This window comes from Elaeis guineensis, chromosome 15, assembly GCF_000442705.2.
Source record: "Elaeis guineensis isolate ETL-2024a chromosome 15, EG11, whole genome shotgun sequence".
In the NCBI taxonomy this organism is placed as follows: Eukaryota; Viridiplantae; Streptophyta; class Magnoliopsida; order Arecales; family Arecaceae; genus Elaeis; species Elaeis guineensis.
The window spans coordinates 57,106,235-57,129,841 of NC_026007.2; the positions used below are offsets into that span (position 1 = coordinate 57,106,235).

Sequence of the window (23,607 nt, forward strand, 5' to 3'; positions counted from 1 at the left end):
GCTCTCCACAAATTAGATAGGGGAAGGGGTGTCCAAGAGTTGGACGCCCCATGGACTCCTTGTTAGACTAAGTCTTATGACCTAGTTTACCTTATATAAAGTTGCCACCCCATATGAAAAATATAAGGAGTCTAAAATCTATAGTTTTTTGATAGAAAAAGTAGAGAAGAAAGAGGATGGCATGGGTGGTTTGAGGCACCAATATCCTTGGAGGAGAGTCTTCAATCAAGAGATCAAAAGTTGATGTCTTGTAGAAACATAAGGTAAGAGAGAAGATTGTTTTCTCTTATTGTTTTCTTTTCAGATTATTCTCTCTTTATTTTATACTTTTATGTGATAAAAATTTGAGAGAGAAAGAGGGATGGCATGGTGGATCTGTGCTCCAATGAGTTGGAGCATGGTGATCTAATTTTGGACATGATCTGATCATGTTCTGATGAGAGAAGAAGAAGAAAAGAAGGTCTTCTCTTAAGGTTTCTTTTAGAACCCTTCTTCTCCATAAATCATGAGATTTTTCTATGAAAAAAATCAGATATCATAAGATCTGAAAGTTTGAAAAATATCTAGAGGAGAAGGTCTCCTCATGTCCTAGCATAGAGATATTCTCAGGACATCAATCGTTGATGTACTGAAAGAGAAGATCTGTCTTCTCTTAGGACTTTTTTCTATTACATATTATTTTTGATTTTAGGGAGGTCAAAGGGTTTGACTTCTCCCTCATTCTTCCTCATATTCTTTATCTCTTGAAATATTCAAGAGATTTGAAGAATATTTTTAAGATTAACCATCTGGAGGGATCCGCAAAAAGCTAGCACTTCAAGTGGATCTTCGTTTGATGAACCTCTGATTTTGTTGCAGCCTTGTGTGGATCACCTGTAGAGGTCAAATGCGTGTGTGGCTCCAAAAATAATAAAAAAAATCAACTATGAAGTTCTCGACCCACGTGAAGATAAGAGATCTGATCTCTTCTCTTATCTAGATGTGATCTATGTTTTAGATCTAAAACTATTTTAGATCTATGGTATTTATTTGATCAATACCAAAGCTTTTATTTTTCTGATTTATAAATGCAATATAACATGTTATAGGTCCTAATTGTAGGGTTTAGTAATTTGATTACATATATTTATAGATTAAATTATTTAATTTATATGTTTCACTGTGTTATATTTCAAAAATATTTTGAAATTCATGCATGAAACCCTACACCTTTTCCAACAAAGAAGGCCAAAGATGAACTTGTTGATGGACGAACAAAGACTATTTATATAAGTGAATAAGTATTTGAATTGACTATCTTTTAATATTTACACTGTGAGAAAAATTTTAGAGATAATATTTTATAATTGATATAATGCAGGATCGTTATAATATGCTTAAGGAGCAGATGTCTCAGCCACAAGAGGGATGCAGTGAGCCTCCTATTGTGGATGAGAGATAGCTTTGGTATGAGGCCGTTGGGGGGGAGAAGAAGCGTAGAGTGTATGAAGTGGGTTCTCAAGCATCTGCTTTTTATTCTCAGTCATCTTATAGATCATACTTAGCTACGTCATCTCGCATGCATTCAGAAGCATTGGAGAATGAGCTTCAATAGTTGAGAGAGAAATTGACAGAGTAGAATTAGCAGTTTCAGAAGATTGTTGTTGCAAATCAGGAGCTCCAGTAGATTGTTGCTACATTGAAGGAGCAGAATGAGGAGCGAAATGAAAGAGAGCAGAGGTTGCAAGATCGGATGTGCCAGATGAAGAAGATAATGCAGCGGATGATGAGCCGCTCAAAGTTTATATCCTCAGATCCAGATACTCCACCAGATGATGTTGTTGAAGATGATGATGATAACAGTTAGATTTTAGATTTTTCTTTTATCAGACTATTTGATGTATTTGCATTTTAATGCTATATTGTATCTATTATTTATATTAATAAAATATATTTTTTATCATATTTAGTTTTATAATTGAACATTGGACATAAAATACAGGATTAAGTAGAAAATTATAAATAAAATTTTTTTATTTTTTGTATTTTTATAAATTTAGAAATAGAATAGAAATAAAATTTCATTTCTGATTAGAAACAGATTACAGTTTCACTTCTAAAAAGTAAATTTTTTATCTGATTAGAAACAAAACAGAAATAAATTTTTTATTTCTAATTGGCAACAGAAATTGTTTTCATTTCTAATTAGCAATAGAAACTACTTCCATTTCTAAATAGAAATCAAAAGATATTCCATTTCAAATTAACAACGAAAATCATTTCTGTTGCTAATTTGAAATGAAAAATATTTTCATTTCTATTTAGAAATAAAATTTTTATTTCTAATTAGAAATAAAATAGAAATAAAATATTTTATTTCTATTTAGCAATGAAATTTTTTTTCATTTCAAATTAGTAATAGAAATATTTTCATTTCACATTAGCAACACAAAAGTATTCCATTGCTAATTTAAAATGAAAATATTTCTGTTGCTATTTTGAAACAGATATATTTCAGTTGCTAATTTGAAATGAAAAGAGTTTTGTTGCTAATCTGTTTGTAAATTTAGAAATGGATGCAAAAATTTATTTTTGATGAATTTTGCAATGGGATAAATAGAAACAAAATTTTTTCATTTCTATTCCATTGCTAAATATATTTAGCAATGAAATTCTCTTATTTAGAAATAGATTTTTTCATTTCTAATGTTGTTTTTTCTTGTAGTGAACGTTGCACGTATTTTCTTGATTGATAGTTTTTATGATTTGCATATGGATGCGAGTGTTAATATTAATGAGCAAACCATGAATGCCATAAGGTCTGAGATACTTAGAGATAGGATTGGTCAAAAATATCTGAGGCATCTTAGGCTAGACCATATAGGAGAGGACAAACTCAACAAACTGAAGAATGATAGCCTTCTCGGGCCATTGACTTTCAAGTCTTATCTGATTTGTGAGTCCTATCTTTAAGAAAAAATAGCTAAGCTGTCCTTTATAGAATAAAGAGAAAAGACCACTGAGATATTAGTCCTAGTACACACTGATGTATGTGGTCTATTCGATGTACAAACCAGAGATGGCTATGTCTACTTCATAACTTTTATCAATGATTATTCATGATATGATTTTATATATTTGATGCATGGAAAGTCCAAAGTCTTTGAAAAGTTTATAGAATTCAAACATGAAGTAGAAAAATAGATCAAAAAATCTATAAAGGTTCTTCGATCAAATTGAGGAGAGAAATATCTTAGTAGGGAATTTCAAGCCTATCTTAAGGATAATGGTATTGTCTCATAGTGGACACCTCTAGAGATGCCTTAACTTAATGAGGTATCCGAAAGGAGGAATCAGATTCTATTAGATATGATCCGATCCATGATGAGATTCACAGATCTTCCTATCTTTCTATAGGGACATGCATTACTTTCTACAATTCATCTTTTGAATCAGATTTTCTCTAAATCCGTTCCTACTATACCATACGAGTTATAGCATGGTAAGAAGTCAGCTCTTAAGTATCTCAAGATTTGAAGATGTCCAGTCCATGTCAGGCGACAGCAAACGGACAAGTTAGAGGCTAGATCTTTTAGGACTTATTTTATAAGATATCCTAAAGAAATCATGGGATACTACTTTTATCTTTCTGAGGATTACAATGTGATTATGAGTCATCATACCATCTTCTTGGAAAAAGATTTTATCTAAGATGGAGGCAGTGGGAGGAAGATTGAGCTCGAAGAGAAGGTCTCTGAAGAGCATCGAGTCCAAAAATCTGAACTCAATAGTGAGCTAGTAGATGTGGTACCTCCTCCACCTCATAGATCAAGTATGATCTTCCGTCCTCCTAAAAGGTACTTAGGTATTCTTATAGAGGATCTAAAGAAAGTGTTTCTTATGGGAGATAGGGATATTAGGAATGATCTCAAGATCTATGATGAGGCGATGTTAGATGTTGACTCCAAGAAATGGATGGAAGCAATGAAGTCAGAAATTGACTCCATGCATTCCAACCAGGTTTGGATCTTAGTAGATCCATCTGAAGGTATTATACCTATTGGGTGTAAATAGATCTATAAAAGAAAAATTGGGTTGGATGGTCAGGTAAAGACCTATAAGACAAGACTAGTTGTGAAAGATTATAGTCAACATGAAGGTATTAACTATCAGAAAATCTTTTCGTACATGGCTATGCTGAAATCCATTTGAACTCTGCTTGCAATTGTAACTTTTCATGATTATAAAATTTGATAGATGGATATGAAAACTGTCTTCCTAAATGGATATCTTGAGAAAGATATCTATATGGAGCAGCCTTTGAGTTTTACATCCAATAATAGTGATCATAAGGTCTGCAAGCTGAAAAGATCCATATATGGACTCAAGTAAGTATCTCAAAGTTGAAGTACTCGCTTTAATGATGTGATCAAAATATTTGATTTCATCAAAAATGAAGAGCCGTGTATGTACAAAAAAATCAGTGGGAGCGCTGTTATATTTCTCATATTATATGTAGATGACATCCTCCTGATTGAGAATGATATTTTCATGTTGACATTGGTCAAAGTATGGTTGTCAAAAGAATTTACCATAAAAGACCTCGGAGAAGCTTCCTACATTCTTGGTATAAAGATATATAGGGATAGATCTAAGAGAATGATAGGACTCTCACAGCGAATGTACATAGAAGAGGTGCTAAAGAGGTTCGACATGAAAAGCTCTAAGAGAGGTCTCTTGCCTCTTAGATATGGCATTCATCTCTCCAAGAAGATGTGCCCTAAAACACCTTAGGAGATCTAGCGTACGAGTAAAATCTCTTATGCTTCAGTAATAGAAAATCTCATGTATGCCGTGTTATGTACAAAATCTGATATAGCTCTTATCGTGAGTGTCACGAGTAAATATCAGGCAAATTCAGATAAAGAATATTTGATTACTGTGAAGAACATCCTTAAGTACTTAAGAAGGACTAAAGATTTATTCTTGATCTTTGATGGAGGATCGGAGCTGAAAGTGGAGGGATACACCGATTTAGACTTCATGGCTGATGTCGATGATAGAAAATCTACATTAGGATATATTTTCTTGTATAATGAAGGATTGATTAGTTGGAAGAGTTTCAAATAGCTGGTTATTGTAGATTCGTCCATGAAAGTCGAGTGCATTCGCCGCCTCTGAAGCTGCTAAGGAAGCTTTCTGGTTCAAGAAGTTTATTACGGAGCTACATGTGATGCCATCAGATGTCATTGTACTACACTGCGACAACAATGAAACCATAGCCCTTGTTAAGGAGCTCAGATCTTATCAAAAGTCTAAGCATATAGAGCGGCAGTTCCACATCATATGCGAATATCTTGAGAAGAAGTTTGCCGATATGCAGAGAGTCGACTTTGTGTAGAACATGACGGATCCACTGACCAAGCCTCTCAGCAAAATAGAAGATTGAAGCTCATCTTGAGAAGATGGATCTTAGGTATATGGCCAATTGACTTTAGGTCAAATGGGAGTTTGTTAGATGAGTGCCCTAGAAACTAATTATTGACTGATGCATTTTATAATTCTAGGACTTAACTTTATACTTGTAATATTTTTATTATCAATAAATGATATTTTTATTCCAATCATATTTATGTGTCTATGATTTATCCTAAAAATTAATAAAGATGATTTTTATATATTCTCAAGGTATTGAAAATTTGAGACATACATTATTAGTGGTTAGTTTCTAAATACTCTCGATCACAGGATCGTCACAGAGGACAGTGATCCATCCATTTAAGATCAGTGCACGGATCACCTCTTTTTTGGATAGATGAGTCTCGGGTCTGTAGTGTAGAGACATTGGGATGAAAGTGCAGGAGGTTGTTAGAGAATAACTTACGCTAAGCGTGACCAACACGAAAAATCACTTGGATGTCTACTTACTCGTTAGTGGTTGATTTGATACCGTAGTAGTGTGAGTGGTCCTTTGATCTGAGATGTCATCGACTATTTATAGCGAGACTACTGAGTTTGACTGCATGTTTCCTCGGTCCCTAACCATTTGGATCCTTGCTGTATATATTGGCTTCAGTAGGTTCAAATTCACTGTTAGGAGTAGGATATACCTAGATGAAATCTATCGACCTTGATAGAAAAAAAAAATTCTATGCGATTTGTGAGTGAGTTTAGAAAGTCTTTGGCCAAAGAAAAAATGAATACTAAAAAAGAGTTTCCAAGAGATTCATAAGTGAACTAGAATCCAACCAATCTTGCATATGACTGGCGATGGGGTTTGATTAGTTCTCTATGACCTTTGTCAAGTAGGAATTCATGATAGAAGGACTGAATCATACGATAACTGCACCTAGAAGTTTATTCTTTCATTTTACTGGATTGTCACTATATACTGTTAGGTGTCATTAGTAGATTGTGGAACTCATCGGGTGCCATCTTGATGATCGATGATCTTTGAAGGATAGAGTTGGAATTGTTCCAACCCATCGAAAGGAGTTTCGATGATATCATGATGGAGAACATAATATATCTCACTACCAGATAGAATGAAATCAATGGGATCACACACAAAAGAGATTCTTATCTGATCAGATAGTTGATTAACGATTATGAATCATTAAAGGATATAATTGTCAATACGATTGATGATTAACTTTATGTAAATATTACAATTATGTAATTCACTAAGTGTTAGTAAATTATAGGAAGATTAATTAGTAATTGAATTAATAATTAGCTCAATTTGATTGAGTAATGAGGTTCAGATTAAGTCTAATTGAATTGAATTCATTTTGACTTGAATTGGGTTTGATTGGATCAAGTCTAATTGCAAAAAAAATTAATTCTTGATTTGATCAAGACTTGAGTTCAATTAATTTCTAACTAGATTAGGATTTGATTGAGTAGATTAGGTTCCTAATTTGATTAGGTTCCATTATCTACTTGGGTCAAACCAAATCTGATTTGGTTTAAACCCAAATAGAAAATCCAAGAGTCCCATCTCTCTGGGTCTCTCTCTCTCTCCCTTACACGTCCTAATTTCCACGAGATGTTTTTCATGCTAAAAGAGGTTTGGCATGAATAATATTGGCATGAGAAAGGAGTGGGTGCAGTAAGGATAGATGGCAATGCTTGGTGACTTATCTATCTTATCTCCCAATCTCTTTTCTACTTTGAATTTGATTCAAATCAAGAGATGGAGATAAGAAGGAAATAAATTAGGTGTTGTAGGAAATAAAGGTGGTGCCAACCTATCTATCCTTATGGGTGTTGAGAAAGGAACAACGTGAGAAATCAGATCTGATTTCTCATGCCACTCCTTAGTGCTTGGCGCAAATAATTTTGGATGCCAATATTGGTAAGGCATGTCATGGTGTGGCGCCCCCTTTTTCAAAATCCTAATCCCTCTTCTTTATAAAAAGGCTCTAATACTTGAAGGCCTTGAGTATGAAAAATAGAAAAAAAATTTGAGAGAAAAGTTCTGCTCAAAATCCGAGCCTTCTTCCTCCTCTTCTCCCATTGTTCTTAGTTCTCAAGAGAGTTTGTGAGATCTGAGAGAGAACCAGATCAGCCATCAAAGAGATCTTTGCAAGAGAGCTAGCACCCTGAGAAGATCATCTCACCTTTGATTAGAGCAAGTTTTCTTATGGATACCTATGGAGGCTGGGCACATATGTGGCTAGAGGAACCATTCAGATCTACGATCATTGACTGCGGTGTAGTTCGACCCATGCAAGGTAATGAGATCCAATGTCAATATTTTTAATTTTTGATTTTCAGAATATATGCATGTTTTAGATCTTTGGCATGAGTAGTATTAGATTTGATCTAATGCATGTGGGATTAAAAGATTTAATCTAGATTCATTTTCATTGCTATTCAAAATTATTTTGAAATCTATGCATGCAATTCTACCCATTTTCTAACAAGCTAAACCAAAGCATAGAAATTCTTTATGCACTGCAAGCAGTGTAGAAAATCTGACATGCAGCGCATCGTTGTCCGATTGGTCCATGTAGCCACTGCTTCACAATGTGCATTTAATGCCAGTAGGTCGATTTTTTCGTTTAAAAATTTTGTATGACAAAAATATCCTTCTTAAAAATTATGGTGCTCTTTCTTAAAAATTATGACACTCCTTCACAAAAATTATGACATCCTTACAGAAAATGCTAAACTAAAGTAGGATGTCATAATTTTTGTGAAGGGATGTCATAATTTTTAAGAAGGAATGTCATAATACTGCACAAAGTAAAAAATAATGAATATATGTGAAAACAGTATTATGATATTTCTTCTTAAAAATTATGACATCCCTTCACTAAAATTACGACACTCCGCTTCAATTTAGTATTTTCTGCAAGAGTGTCATAATTTTTGTGAAGAAATGTCATAATTTTTAATAAAAAATATTTTCATCATACAAAATTTTTAAATAAAAAAAATAATTTATTGATATTAAATATATGTTAAAAAATAATAGTTATATGGATCGATTGGATAAGATAGTATGCTCCATATCGGATTTTCTACATCGTCTGTGGTGCATAAAGAATTTTCCAACCAAAGCATCTAAGACTTCCAAGAGTTCACCAAAGGCCCAAAACCCACCTTTCAACCCTACAACAAAGACCCTGTCACTTTTATCAACCTGGAGGAGGGCACGGAAATAGTGGAGCATCAACATGACACCTCTTTATAGTCTTTTTTTTTTTTTTGGTAAACGCCTCCTTATAGTGTTTTTTTTTTTTTTTTTTATTTTATGGTAAACACCTCCTTATAGTGTTTTTTTTTTTTTTATTTGGTGAGACCTCTTTATAGTGTTTAAACAATTGACGCAACCCAGAACGATGCGAAGATGTGGGAGGGAACAAATCATTTTGATGATTTTGGATTTCGAAAGAAGCCAATCAATGGGCATGGAAGTTAGTGAGTTTTTTTTTTAATTTTTTTTTTATTTTATATTTTCATAACTATTTCTTCTCCAACTTATTTCTAAAACTACCGTCTATCTCAAAATCATCGGCTCAACCGGCAATTTCACGGCCACCTTAGCACTGAGGTGCTGGGAGAGGGGAAATCGTCGATTCTTTTTTTTTTTTGTGGGGGGTAGACGGAGGGCGAAGGGAGAGAGGGAGGGGGTGGGGTTTGGGGGGTGGCACGAGACCGTTGGGGGTGGCACAGGTGGGGGAGATGGGGGGCGGTGGTGGTTATAAGGGATGGGGGTGTGCAGCCAGGGACGGCATGGGCGACGCAAGGGGTCGGGGGGGATGTATGTCCGAGAGAGGACGGAGGGGGTTGCAGGATGTGGGGGTGCACGGCCGGAGGTGGTGTCAACGGCGTAGGGGGCCGAGGATCGGGGGGCAGAGGTGGGTCGGCCGAAGGTTTGGGAGGAAGGGAAGGAAGAAACGAAGGGAAAAAAAATTAATTTTAAAAATTTAAAAGTACTAATTTTAAAATAAATTTTTAAAATACTAAAAAAATTTTAATTTTAAAAAATAATTTTGATCTTTTTAATAATAATAAAATAATATTAATTTTAAAAATAAATTTTTAAATAATAAGAAAATATTAATGTTTAAGAATAAGAAAATATTAAGAAAATATTAATTTTAAAATAAATTTTTAAACATTAAGAAAATTTTAATTTAAAAAAATAATTTGAAATCATATTGGATTGGATAATTAGTAATTAAATATTATTATTTTATTAATAAAAAATATTATTATATGATTAATAAAAATATTAATTTTAATTAGTGATTAATATTATTATTTGATCAATAATTAATTATTATTTGATTAATAATTAATTAGAGGGGTGGTCGTGGTGCCATGCGGTCGGTCGTCGGCAAAGGGAGGTCGGTCGAGTGGACTGGGAGGAAGGAAAGGAAGAAAATAATATTTAAAAATAAAATATTATCAAATTATAAATTTTTAAAATAAAATATTTAAAAATATTTAAAAATAAATTATTTTTATAATAAAAATAATAAAAATATTAAAATAATGATAAAATATTATTTTTAAAAAAATAATTTTAAAAAATATGAAGGGGTACAGAGAAGAGGTGGCAGCCTGGCTACTGCTCCTCCACACCTATCTACTAATTCTTTTTAAATTATTTTTGAAAAATATATATTTTAAATTTTATCATTTTTTTTAAATAATGAACAGGCGAGGTAGGTACAAGGGGTAGGATGCGTGGGATCAGAGATTAAATCAAGTTAAGAAGGTAACTCTAGTCTTTTTCTTTTTTTTTCTTTTTTTTTTCTTTTTTTCCCTCATTTTCTCTCTTCCCTTCCTCCCATCCCCCCGCACTGACCTCCCTCCGCCGGCAGCCAACCTGCATGGTACCACCACCACCCCTCTAATTAATTATTAATCAAATAATAAGTAAATATTAATTAAATAATAATATTTATCATTAAATAAAATTAATATTTTTATTGATCATATAATAGTATTTTTTTATCAATAAAATAATAATATTTAATTACTAATTATCTAGTCTAATGCGATTTCAAATTATTTTTTAAAATTAAATTTTTTTAGTATTTAAAAATTTATTTTAAAATTAATATTTTCTTATTTTTAAATTATTTTTTTAAAAATAATATTTTAAATTATCTTTTGGTGATCCAGTTTGGATCACCGTCGTGATCCAAGATCACTGGTGATTCAAATCTTGAGGTGCTTTAATATGTAGTGCTCTAAGCTCACTATGTTTGGTGTGCCACAGTACAGTGATCTAATCTGTAGTGATTTAAGGGAAAGTGTCTCCCTTCCCTTCCTCCCCCGAAAAAAAAAGAGAAGTAAAAAATATTAATTTTAAAAATTAAAAACACTAATTTTATAAATAAAATTTTAAATAATAAGAAAATATTAATATTTAAAAATAAAAAAATATTAATTTTAAAATAATAATAAAACCTTTGTTATAATGAATCTTTGTCAGAAAATTTGAAATTGCATTGGACTTTATGATAACGAACCTTTGTCTTGCTCTCTTTCACTCTACTGGAACCTGCTCTATTTTTCATTTTCTTGTGTCTCGATTTTTCATTTTTTATTTTCATTATTTCACTCTCTTTCATCAAGACATTTGAAATTGGAGTTACTTTTAAATATTTTCAAATTTTCTATGTAGATTCTTGACTTGACTAATAAGTGAGATTTTAAATTTTATAAAAATAGAAAATCATTTGACTCTCAAATATCTATCTGAAAAAATCTTACACGTCTTGACTTCTGCACCTGAAAATAGAGCAGTATCAAACCAGCAATTTTATTATTTCGTTCTAAACCAGTGCCCCTCTTAGTTGCAGCCAAAGCAGGCATTCTTCTAGTAAGAGGTGAGACAATTGGTCTAGATTGTAAGTTTCTCCTCTTGGTAGAGCTATCGGGGTGTCTCCAATTTTTTTCTAAAGTGTCTGAATCAATGGCAACCATTTTTTCTATTGATAGCTTGAGAAAGAAGAAAAATATAAGACTGAAAAATCTGGTACTTTGAATGAAAATATTATATTCATATCATATCTATTCTAAAAATATTATATTCACAACAAGTACTTTGTATTTTCATTTTTTTATATTTTAAAGATACGATATAGCTCTTGTAACCAAGTCACTGCCACATTTTTTTTTTCATACATCAAAACCAGTAAACAGGTACCCTGCGTAGTCCTCAAAAAAATTGTGATTCCTATTTTCAAAAACTTTAAAAAATTCTCAAATTTTTTATGTAAGTTCTTGATTTGACTGGTAAGTGGTTTTTAATATTTCATAGGAATCTGAAATCATTTGACTCCTAAAAATCCATTTAGAAGAACCTTACACATCCTAACTTCCTACATCAAAACCTGCAAATAGGTACCCTGTGCAGTCCTCAGAAAAACTATGATTTCTATTTTCAGAGACTTCAAAAAAATTTTAAATTTTTTGTGTAGATTTTTGACTTGACTGGTAAGTTGGATTTTAAATTTTATAGGAGTTTGAAACCATTTGACTCCCGAACATCTACCTGAAAAAATCTTACACGTACTAACTTTTGCACTTGAAAATGGAGCAATATCAAACCAGCAATTTGATTAATAATAAGTTATTATTATTTGATTAATAATAAATTATTATAATTTGATTAATAATAATTTGATGTCGTCAAGATATAACAGCAACCATGATTTTAATTCAACTTTCTGATATGCACCAAGGGGGGTGGCAGTGCATGCTCGATGCGGAGCCGCAGGGGGAGAAGAAAGAAATCAAAAAGAATAAAATAAAAAATAAATATAAATAAATAAATAAAATATATTTTTTAAAAATATTTTTTAAAGATTATTTTTTAAAATTATTTTTTTAAAAAATATTCATTAATAAAAATATAAATAAATAAATAAAATATAAAAAATATTTTTTTCAAAAAGTCACCCTTTGAAAGGCTGACTCACTACAAATATTTTAAAAATATAAATAAATAAGTAAATAAATAAATATTTATTATTTTTATTTAAATTTATTATTATTTAAATATTTCATTACAAAAGAATATTTAAATTTATCCCTATCCTTTTCTTTTTTTTTTCTTTTTCTTCTTTTTCTTTTTCTTGTTTTCTTTTTCTTTTTTCTCCTCGTCTTCTCCTCCCCCCCTCCCCCCCCCTCGGCTGACCCGCCTCTCCCCCTCGACCGCCGGCCCCCCACATCCCTTACGCCACCCGGGTTGCCCCCGACTGCGCACCCCCACCCTTCGCAACCCCCTCCGCCCATCCTCGTCTGCACTCTATCCCTCGGCCCCCTATGTCGCCCATGCCGTCTCTGGTCACGCACCCTCACCCCCTGCAACCCTAGCTGCCCCCCATCGGCCCCGCCCATGCCACCCCCCATCGGCCCGGTGCCACCACTCGTTGGCCCCCAAACCCCTCCCCCTCCTACGTCCTCCATCTGCCCCCAACAAAAAAAAAAAAAAAAGAGAGAAATCACCGATCAAGATTGCAATTTTTGAAATTGCCAGTGTAGCTGGCGATTTTCTCTCCCCTCACCATCTCAGTGTCAAGGTGGCTGTGAAATCACTGATTGAACCGATGATTTTGAAACAGACCATAGTTTTGAAAATAAGATTGGAGGAAAGGGCAGTTTTGAAAATAAAAAATATTAAAAAAAATCCGAAGTTAGTTGGATTTTCCGTCACTGGTCAGGGCTCAGCCCCAACCAGTACGCCAATTGATGGCCAAAAGCAATCACTGGGGAGTGGTGAACCTGACAATCACCTAGCCATGCAACAAGTTCAGCTCAGTGGCACTCTTCTGAACTAAAAAAAATGGCACTCTTCTGAAGCATCTTCTATGGTGGATTTTAGATAATGCTGTTGTGCTTGGATTTTAGCTAACAAATTGAAGATGATAGACAGTATTGCTGGTACAAATCCAGATAAGGTTTACTTTTTTTTATTATATATAATTAAAATTACTATGATATATTATATATTTGTAAGGATCATAAATTAGATGTGAAAATATTTCTGATATATTTATTGTCATATATCGCATCATGTAGCAACCATTACCTAATGTGCAACACATTGATGATTCTAAGTGTCATACATATTTTGATATTTAAATACCATCACTGTGATGGTTGTTACATTCAAGAGTTTGGTTAATAACATCAAGTTTTTGATGCATGCAATGCATGAGATATAATATATGAAAAGTTCAAGGCTTTTCATTTTCTAAATAGGCTCGTCAAGGTTCCTTCTCTTAATTGAGAAACTGGCTCTATGAAAAGTAGACCAATTTCCCGGCTAGGTAGCTTACCTGATCAATATTCTAAACCCAGTGGACCGAACTTGGCTTGTAAAATAAGCTAGTATGGTGAGCAGACTAGGCTCACGCTTGAAGATTGAAGCCCTAGATGGCTTCCATTGTTTTGATTTTTTTATGTTGTTTATTTATATTTGGTGTACTTGCAGACTTAATTAATTAATAATTATTGTTGACATATGAATTTAATGGAATAATAGATGTATTCTAGGATGTTGGCATATTCAACTATTCTTGTTTAATATTTTTTTCAAGGTTTTTTAAGTATCTCCAGTACTTTTGAAGAAAAAAATAAACTAGTCAAGAAGCCCCATGCTTAATCCGAAGGCTAAAGTCCGAAATGATATTTTTTATTAGAATCGTTCTCCAGGATACTCCCCAACAATTGGCCCAATGGCAATGCTGGGTGCACTTAAGCTTTTAGCATTGGCTAAAGCCGCCCAGACTACCCTTATTTATTTTATTATTTAATATTTTTTGTATAAGCGGTGCTGAGGTACTGCATGGCGTGGAATTCCAATACAGTTCCTATTGATGATAGGACGCTCATCCAATCCAAATAAAAAAATATTGACAAGACTTAGGTCTTGGAGAGCTCTTTTCCCAAATAATATAAAAAAATTTTTTTTTTATCAAAATATACTAAAATAAAACTTATTTACCAAACTAATGCAAAAGGAAAAAACGCCATTTTGAATGGTGTTTTTTCTCCTTCCACGTCAGCCCCCATTTCCACGGTGTCATCGTCCCAAAAAAAAAAAAAAAAAAAACATGCAGAAACGCCATTCTGAATGGCGTCTTTAAAAACGCCATTTTGAATGGCGTTTTTAAAAACGCCATTCAAAATCGCGTTTCTCAATTTTTCCACCCAAAAAAAAAGGAAAAAATCGTGGAAAAATGGAAAATTTTGTTTTTTAAAATTTGAAATTAATTAATAAATTAAAATTTAAATTTGGATTGAAATTTAAAATATAAAGATTTTAATTTGTAATTCATTAAAAAAATTAATTTAGATTTTTTATTTCAAATTTTTTTTAAAAGATGTCAAAAAAAATCTTAAGAAAAAAAAAGAAATTATCATAGGAAATAAAAAAAGGAGAAAGAATTATGAAAGAAATAAAAATTTGAAATTTAATTGAAAAACATCATTCGAAATATTTGTCTTAAAATTTTTTTTAAAAAAAATTTGAAGTAATCAAAGAAAAAGAATTTTAATTAAAAATTAAAAAGAAATAAAATTTTAAAGATTAATTGAAATAAAAATATTATTTCAAATTACTTTCGGAAATTAAAAATAATTTATTTTAAAAAAATTAAAAAAAATTTTAAAAAAAGGGTTAAAAAATTTTATAAAAACATAAAGAATTAAAAAAAATAGAAATTATAATTGTAATTGAAGAACAAAGTTTATAATTTTTAAATTTAAGAAATAAAAATTATAATTATAAATGAAATTAAAAATTATATTTTAAATAACTAAATTAATTTAAATATAAAACGCCATTTTGAATGGAAAATTGGAAAATTTTGTTTTTTAAAATTTGAAATTAGTAAATAAATTAAAATTTTAATTTTGATTGAAATTTAAAATATAAAGATTTGAAAAAATATATCATAAAAGAATAAAATAAAATTAAATTAATTATAATTTTTTTGTTAGGGTATTTTATCAATGTGACTTAAAAAAATTAAATTTGAATTAAATTTTGATAAAAAAAGAAATACATTAAAAAGTTAAAGAAATGAGGAAAAGTTAGAAAGTGAAAATTTTTAAGAAGTCACCAAAAATAAGAATTATAAATTAAAATGTTTAAAAAAAATTATAAAGTTTAATTGAAATAAAAAAAAATTTAAATATATTTTGTAAAATTAAAATTAGATTAATTGAAATATTTTTCAAATAAAATTTAAAAATAGCCTAAAAAAATTTCATAAAAAGATAAAGAATTGAAAAAAAAATAGAAATTGTAATTGTAATTGAAGAACAAAGTTTATAATTTTTAAATTTAAGAAATAAGAATTAAAATTGTAATTGAAATTAAAAATAATATTTTAAATAATTAAATTAAATTAAACATTATTATTTAAAAAAATAATTTAAATGAAGAAAAAAAAATGGGAGGAAAATTAAAATTTTAATTTGAATTAAATTTTGATAAAAAAATACAGTGTAAAGTTAAAAAATGAGAAAAAATATGGAAAAAAAAATTATAAACTGAACTTTAGAAAAAATAATATTTTTTTAATTAAAAGAAAAGAATACGTAATAGAATGCTAAAGAATAAAATTAAATTAAATTAAATATAATTTTATTTTTAGGGTATTTTATAAATGTGACTTAAAAAAATTAAATTTGAATTAAATTTTGATAAAAAAAAATACATTAATAAGTTAAGAAATGATGAAAAGTTAAAAAGTTAAGAAGTTAAAATTTGTAAAAAGTCAGAAAAAATAAGAATTATAAATTTAAAATTTTAAAAAAATAAAATTTTAAAGATTAAGTGAAATAGAAATATTTTTTAAAATTAATTTCTCAAATTAAAATTAATTTAATTAAAAAATTTTCTAAATAAAATATAAAAATCGCCTAAAAAAATTTCATAAAAAGATAAAGAATTGAAAAAAAATAGAAATTCTAATTGTAATTGAAGAACAAAGTTTGTAATTTTTAATTTTAAGAAATAAGAATTAAAATTATAATTGAAATTAAAAATAATATTTTAAATAACTAAATTAATTTAAACATTAATATTTAAAAAATATTTTAAATAAAGAAAAAAATACGTAATAGAATGTCAAAAAAATAAAAGTGGAAGAAAAATAAAAATAAAAATAAAAATTATAAAAGTTATAAAAAAAATATTTCATAAAAGAATAAAATGTAATAATTAAATTAATTACAATTTAATTTTTCGGGTATTTTATAAATGTGACTTAAAAAATTTTAATTTGAATTAAATTTTGATCAAAAAATAAATACATTAAAAAGTTAAAAAATGAAGAAAAAAAATCATAATTTTATCAGATATGATTCTGAAGTCTCAAAAGCAAGAACAAAAGATGTGTAATCTATTAGAGGCAATTTCAATATTTTTGGAAGCGTATTTTCTAAGAAAAATAGATTTATATTTTTCTGTCGACCCCATGAATCGACTCATGGCTAAAAAAGTTTAACGGCACGCAAAATTTTTGGCTGCCACACTCTGTGAGTCGACCCGTTGACTTTCTTTTTGGTAATTTTTATTTTTAAAATTTTTTAAAAAGAGGGAGAGAGAGGAAGAGAGAGAGGAGGCAGCTCACCGCGGTGCTGTAGGAGAGACGCCGGAGAAGGGAGAAGAGGGAGAAAGGAGAAGAGGGAGAAGGAGAGAAGAAGGGAGGAAAGGAGAAAACGCCGTTCCCTTCGATATTTTTTTATTCTTTTTCTTTTCTTAAAATTTTTTTAAATTTTTTTCATAATTTGTTTAATTATTTTTTTTTAATTTATTAAATTTTTTAATGAGGATAGTAATTTGAATGATAATTTTTAATTTAAATTAAAGTTAATTTTTTATTTTAAATTATAATTTCTATTTTATTACCATTTTTTCTCTTTTATTTACTATTTTTATGATATATTTATGTTGCTCCTAGATTGATTTTGATGATTACAAAGCAGATTGAAGGGATACAAATATTTTTTATTTGAAAAAGTCTTTATGCTCTTCAGGGGCAAAAATATAATTTTACCAAAATCCTGATTTGATAGTATCATTTGGTAGAACAAATGATTTGTGATCTATTGGTGAAAATTTCATTATTTTTGGACTTATATTTTTGAAGTTATGAATGTTTTAAGTGCATGAGTCGACTCATGAGTCAACTCATGGCACAATGAGCTGCTTGGCACGCTGAAATTCCTATTGGCACGCTGGTTTTCTGGCTTGGCACGACCTGTGAGTCGACTCATGAGTCGACCTCTGCTGGTTTGGGCCAAAAAATCCAGAAACCCACATTTCTGGCTGTTGTAACAGAGGTCGACTCATGAGTCGACTTCTGAAGCATGAGTCGACTCATGAGTCGACCCCTGCGACGGAAATTGTCCGCAACGGCTAGTTTTTAGCCCGTTTTAGTTGCTTTTAATACTCACTTTAAGTGCTCTAACGGCTCTTTTTCTGCCTAGAATGTTTTCCTTTGTTTCTTAAAGCTATAAAAGGTTTGAAAAGGTGAAAAACAAGGGAGAAATAAGTGGACTAGCTTGGGATAGCTAGTGTCGGAGTTTCCGACATTTGTATTCGGGTTGCATACAAGTATAGTGGTTTGGAATTCCCAAGTAGGAGCTTGGGAAGTGGATGTAGGTGCAAGGTTGGCACCGAACCACTATAAATCCTTGTGTTTGTGGTGTGCTTTATTGTTTCTCTTTAATTCTTCATTATATCCTTGCATTCTTGCTTTAGGTAATTAATCTTGAACTAAAGTCCTTCTCCTCATTCATCAAGCTTTTGACAAATACTTTTCATAAGTAATTAGTTAAGCTTAAAATTTTTAAAACACAATTCACCCCCCCCTCTTGGGTTGCATAGCTGGGCAACAATTTATTTAATTTAATTTATAATTTTTATAATTTAAAAATAAAATTTTAATTTTCTTCTATTTTTATGATATATTATGTATTCTTTTTCTTTACTTAAATTTGTAAAGGAAGAAGGAGAAGATCGAGAAGGGAGAAGGGAGAAGGAGAAGGGAGGAGGAAAAAAAGGGGTTTGGGGAGGGGAGAGAATGGCGTTTTCTTTTTTTATTTTTTTTTTTTAAATTTCTTTACTTATCTATTTGTAATCTTTAATAAATAAATTTAATTAAATAATAATTTAAATGATAATTTTTAATTTAAATTTAAATTAAATTTTTTTAATTTTTTTAATTATAATTCTTATTTTATTATTATTTTATTATTTTTTTATGATATTTTTTTTAAATTGATTTTAAAAATTTTATCATTTAAAATTATAATTTCAGTTTTCTTCCATTTTTATCTTTTTAGCATTCTATTACGTATTCCTTTCCTTTACTTAAAAAAATATTTATTTTTTCTAAAATTCAATTCAAAAAGCAACATTTGATATATTATTATTTACGTTATAATTTTTATAGTCCTTTCAGCATAATATTTTCTCTCCTAATATTCTGAGACACGTTCGAATATGTTCATCCATATGCACCGATCATAATATCCAATCATTTAAAATTAAATAATATAAAATAAAATCAATATTTAATATTATTCAATAGAATAAAAATGTCAAACGTATAAAAAAAAAAATAGTACAACAAAAATGTAAAAATACTAAATACAAATACAACAAAGACTAAGTCCCACAAGGACGTCGCGACGCCCGTGGTCGCTTGGACCTTCTCAGGAAGGTCCTCGCCGGCTGCTCCTGCTGTGATAGCTCCTCTCCTATATCAGTGGAGGAGATCTGCTGATCATGCTGCTCAGGAATAACTGATGCTGTCGGGTCATGCTGCTCAGGAATAACTCTCTCATCTGGATACACGGATGGACCTGAAAAAAAAGTATCATACTCATGTGGCCAACTGGTACCCGGTGATGGCATCTGGGGGATGTAGGACGAAGAAGACGTTGCCATCTGTGGATGAAAAGGCGGTGGCATCTGTGCAGCATCGAATGATGACATATGCGGAATATGCGGTGATGGCATATGTGAAGCATATGGTGACGGCGTATAACTCATATCTGGCGCCCGAACTGCTCCATACCAAGGCGCACAGGTACGTGGATCAACACCAATCGCCTCCAATGCTCCGGAACCTGTTCTCTCCATCTCCCGCAGTATCTGAATCCGCTCGTCCTCATCAGTCGTAGATAAAGCACGACGAGTGTCCAACACAAGATCCGACACAGAATCAGTCTATAAAATAAAAATAGAACTGTTAGTATAAAACAATCAGTATAGTGTACAATATAAAACAAAAATATAACACAAATAACATGAAGTAATTTTCGTAATCTTACCAAAAGACGTACAGTAGAACTCTCGCCCTCGTATCCAGAAACTGCATACTGAGACTGTCCAATGACTCGCACCGTAATGCTAAAAAACCAAGCCATGTAGTCATCAGTATATGAACGGCCTCTCAAAATAGGATCACCATGAACAATGTGATCTCGACGTGCATCCCAAATATCGATGTACTGTGCATGTCTGATACGCCAGTCGATACGAGCTCTCCCTCGTCGATCAATACGATGAAGTCCCTGGCTGGTATCAAACTGCTCTGGAATGCCCTGAGTCTGACCAAACTGCCGCAGGACACGATCGGGAAGATGCCACTCTACCACATCAAAACAAATAAGTGGCACCCTAGCAGTCCATATGTCGTGTCCAACTGTACACATCTGCGGCAGTATAGCCAATATCCCATCTGTATATGGCTTCCACAAAAACTGATATAATATAGTTAAAATAAAAAAAATTAATATAAAATTATAATAGATTATGAATACTGTAAATTGATATTTGTAAAAAATTCAAAATTTACCCGTCTAGATGTATCAACTAATGTATCCAACTGGCATCTATAAACCCGTGCCACTCTTGTCGATACGTGATGAACGTTGAATGCAACGTTCCATCTGTTTCACAATGTACTAATATTAAATAAATTTAAAATAATAAAATTTAAATAAAAAAAAAATATTTCGATACCTGTATCCTAATGGTCCGTCTAGTCTGAATGGAACATCAGGATCCTGCTGCTCTGATGGCATCTCGAGCAACTGTCGTCGTAATGGACTGATAGTCGGCATACGCTCCCATACCCAAATCTGCAAAATTTAAAAATTAAATAAATGATATATCGAATATAAAATATAATTAAATATTAAAAATTAAAAATTTTAATTCACGTACCTGTAATAATACAAGATAACCGCCAATCTCGCTCTGATCAGCATAGGAACCCCGACACATAGCTCGGTATAGACAAGCTAGTACTGCACTGCCCCAACTGAGTCGACGAGCGAAGTCTAAATCCTCTAATAATGGCAAAAACATCAACTTCATCTTATTCGATGAAGTATCAGGTAACAGGACACCACCTAACAATCGCAGCACCTGACCCCTAACATACTGCTGCACCATCTCCTCCGGTGCATCATCCGCAATATGAAAATGACGATAACGATCATCCAAACACTCAATCCTGAGTCGTGAATGATCGAAAAAATGTGCGTCAGGCTCAAACCCTAACAATCGCAAGCACAAAGCCTGCCACTCCGGAATGGTAAGTGCGGGATCAACTCCGGTAACTGGATCTCCATCAACTGGTAGTCCAGTAAGGATGCTGACATCCTGTAAACTGATGGTCGCCTCACCAAATGGAAGATGAAATGTGTGTGTCTCTGGACGCCATCTCTCAAGCATAGCAGTAATAAGACCAACGTCCATCTGTATACGACCGATCCGATATACTCCATAAAATCCTAGATATCGTAAATAATCTAACACTCTATCTGGGATGTCCTCTGTCCTCCAGAAATCTGCATCGGATCGTCGTAGACGAAGATGTCTGGACTCCTGCAAGAAAATATACTAATTAGATAACGTACATGATTTTTAAAATAAAAATTTAAAAAGTAAATAAGATTGTAATGCTTACGCCGCCATCTAAAATAGTCTGTGATCGATGGTGCTCCTGCAATGTAAGAATGCTGCTGTCTCGGGGACCGGGATATCGTGGATCGTAAGCCATAATACGCTGTCTCAAGCAATATTATCACAGATGTATTAAAAAAAAATAAACAATATATTTTATTTTTTTTTAAATACAATATTATCACACAATACAACTTAAACACAAAATTCAGTTCATCCCAACATATTAAACACGAAAATTCAAATACAATCCCACAGTAATTCATAAAACAATGACAGCAACGCAATTGTCGAAGCTTTCAATTTCTTCCACTGCTTGAAGTATGTTGAAAATAAAAATAAATTAATGAGATAAAAAAAAACGAGCGTCGGAACCCGTGGGCCCCACCGTCATCGCAACCCATCGCATCGAAGCCATCGCCGCGCGGGGCCCACCGTCAGGGCATGCGGCCCCACCAACCGTCTGGGCCCACCGCCGAGACGCGGGGCCCACCGCCGGGAGAGGCGAGGGGCTGAGGACCGCCGTCGGGCCGCGGGGCCCGCCCTGGCCATCGGGGCGCGGGCCGACTATGGGCGGCGGCCAAGGAGAAGGGAGAGAGAGAGGAAGAGAGAGAGAGAAGGGGGCCGGGGGCCACCGCCGGGACGCGGGACCCGTCGCCAGGACGCGGGACCCGCCGCCGGGACGCGCGGCCCGCCGCCGGCCGTCTGTGGCCGGCGGCCAAGGAGAAGGGAGAGAGAGAGAGGAAGAGAGAGAGAGGAGGGGGTCGGGGGCCACCGCCGGGATGCGGGACCCGCCCCCGGGACGCGGGGCCCGCCGCCGGCCGTCTGTGGCCAGCGGCCAAGGAGAAGGGAGAGAGAGAGGAAGAGAGAGAGAGAAAGGAGGGGGCCGGGGCCCGCCGCCGGGACGCGGGGCCCGCCGTCGGGATGCGGGGCCCGCCGCCGGCAGTCTGTGGCCGGCGGCCAAGAAGAAGGGAGAGAGAGAGAGGAAGAGAGAGAGAGAGGAGGGGGCCGGGGACCACCGCCGGGACGCGGGACCCGCCGCCGGGGCGCGCGGCCCGCCGCCGGCGGTCTGTGGCCGGCGGCCACGGAGAAGGGAGAGAGAGAGGAAGAGAGAGAGAGAGAGGAGGGAGCCGGGGTCCACCGCCGGGATGCGCGGCCCAGACGGCCGGCGGCCAAGGGGAAGAGAGGGAGAGAGGAAGAGAGAGAGAGGAGGGGGCCGGGGGCCACCGCCGAGACGCGCGGCCCGCCGCCGGGACGCGCGGCCCACCGCCGGCCGACTGTGGGCGGCGGCCAAGGAGAAGGGAGAGAGAGAGGAAGAGAGAGAGAGAGAGAAGGGGGCCGGGGGCCACCGTCGGGACGCGGGACCCGCCGCCAGGACGCGGGACCCGCCGCCGGGACGCGCGGCCCGCCGCCGGCCGTCTGTGGCCGGCGGCCAAGGAGAAGGGAGAGAGAGAAAGGAAGAGAGAGAGGAGGGGGCCGGGGGCCACCGCCGGGACGCGGGACCCGCCCCCGGGACACGGGACCCGCCGCCGGGACGCACGGCCCGCCGCCGGCCGTCTGTGGCCGGCGGCCAAGGAGAAGGGAGAGAGAGAAAGGAAGAGAGAGAGAGAGAAAGGAGGGGGCCGGGGGCCACCGTCGGGACGCGGGACCCGCCGCCGGGGCGCGGGACCCGCCGTCGGGATGCGCGGCCCGCCGCCGGCAGTCTGTGGCCGGCGGCCAAGAAGAAGGGATAGAGAGAGAGGAAGAGAGAGAGAGAGGAAGAGAGAGGAGGGGGCCGGGGACCACCGTCGGGACGCGGGACCCGCCGCCGGGGCGCGCGGCCCGCCGCCGGCGGTCTGTGGCCGGCGGCCACGGAGAAGGGAGAGAGAGAGGAAGAGAGAGAGAGAGAGAGGAAGAGAGAGAGGAGGGGGCCGGGGGCCACCGCCGGGACGCGGGTCCCGCCGTCGGGACGCGGGGCCGGCCGCCGGGACGCGCGGCCCGCCGCCGGGACGCGCGGCCCGCCGCCGGCATGAGAAAAAGAGAGAGAGGGGAAGAGGGAGAGAGAAAGAGGAAGAGGGAGAGAGAGGGGGAAGAGCTCACCGCCGCCGAGACCTCGCCGCCGTGCCGCCGTGCCGTCGGAGAGACGCCGGAGAAGATCGAGAAGGAGAAGAGAGAAGGGA

General features: G+C 34.8%; 1 protein-coding gene across 1 annotated transcript; it reads right to left on the bottom strand.

The window, feature by feature from the left end:
* Positions 1-1,544: 1,544 nt before the first annotated feature.
* Positions 1,545-22,000, bottom strand: LOC140853967 (serine/threonine-protein phosphatase 7 long form homolog). Its single transcript, XM_073249083.1, has 7 exons — positions 21,909-22,000; positions 20,705-20,996; positions 20,501-20,619; positions 20,334-20,427; positions 19,807-20,238; positions 19,418-19,702; positions 1,545-1,673 (listed from the first exon to the last, which is right to left on the bottom strand). The coding sequence occupies exons 1-7, from the start codon at positions 21,998-22,000 to the stop codon at positions 1,545-1,547; spliced, it is 1,443 nt and encodes a 480-aa protein (XP_073105184.1).
* Between the last annotated feature and the right edge of the window lie 1,607 nt (positions 22,001-23,607).

Bases quoted from the DNA above. Each gene is read 5' to 3' on its own strand.
- LOC140853967 (XM_073249083.1), bottom strand. From the start codon at position 22,000: ATGGCCAGGGCGGGCCCCGCGGCCCGACGGCGGTCCTCAGCCCCTCGC. The intron at 20,428-20,500 runs GTATCGAAATAT...ATTGTGAAACAG, and splicing joins GACGGACCATTAGGATACAG to ATGGAACGTTGCATTCAACG. The intron at 20,239-20,333 runs GTAAATTTTGAA...ATATTATATCAG, and splicing joins TAGTTGATACATCTAGACGG to TTTTTGTGGAAGCCATATAC.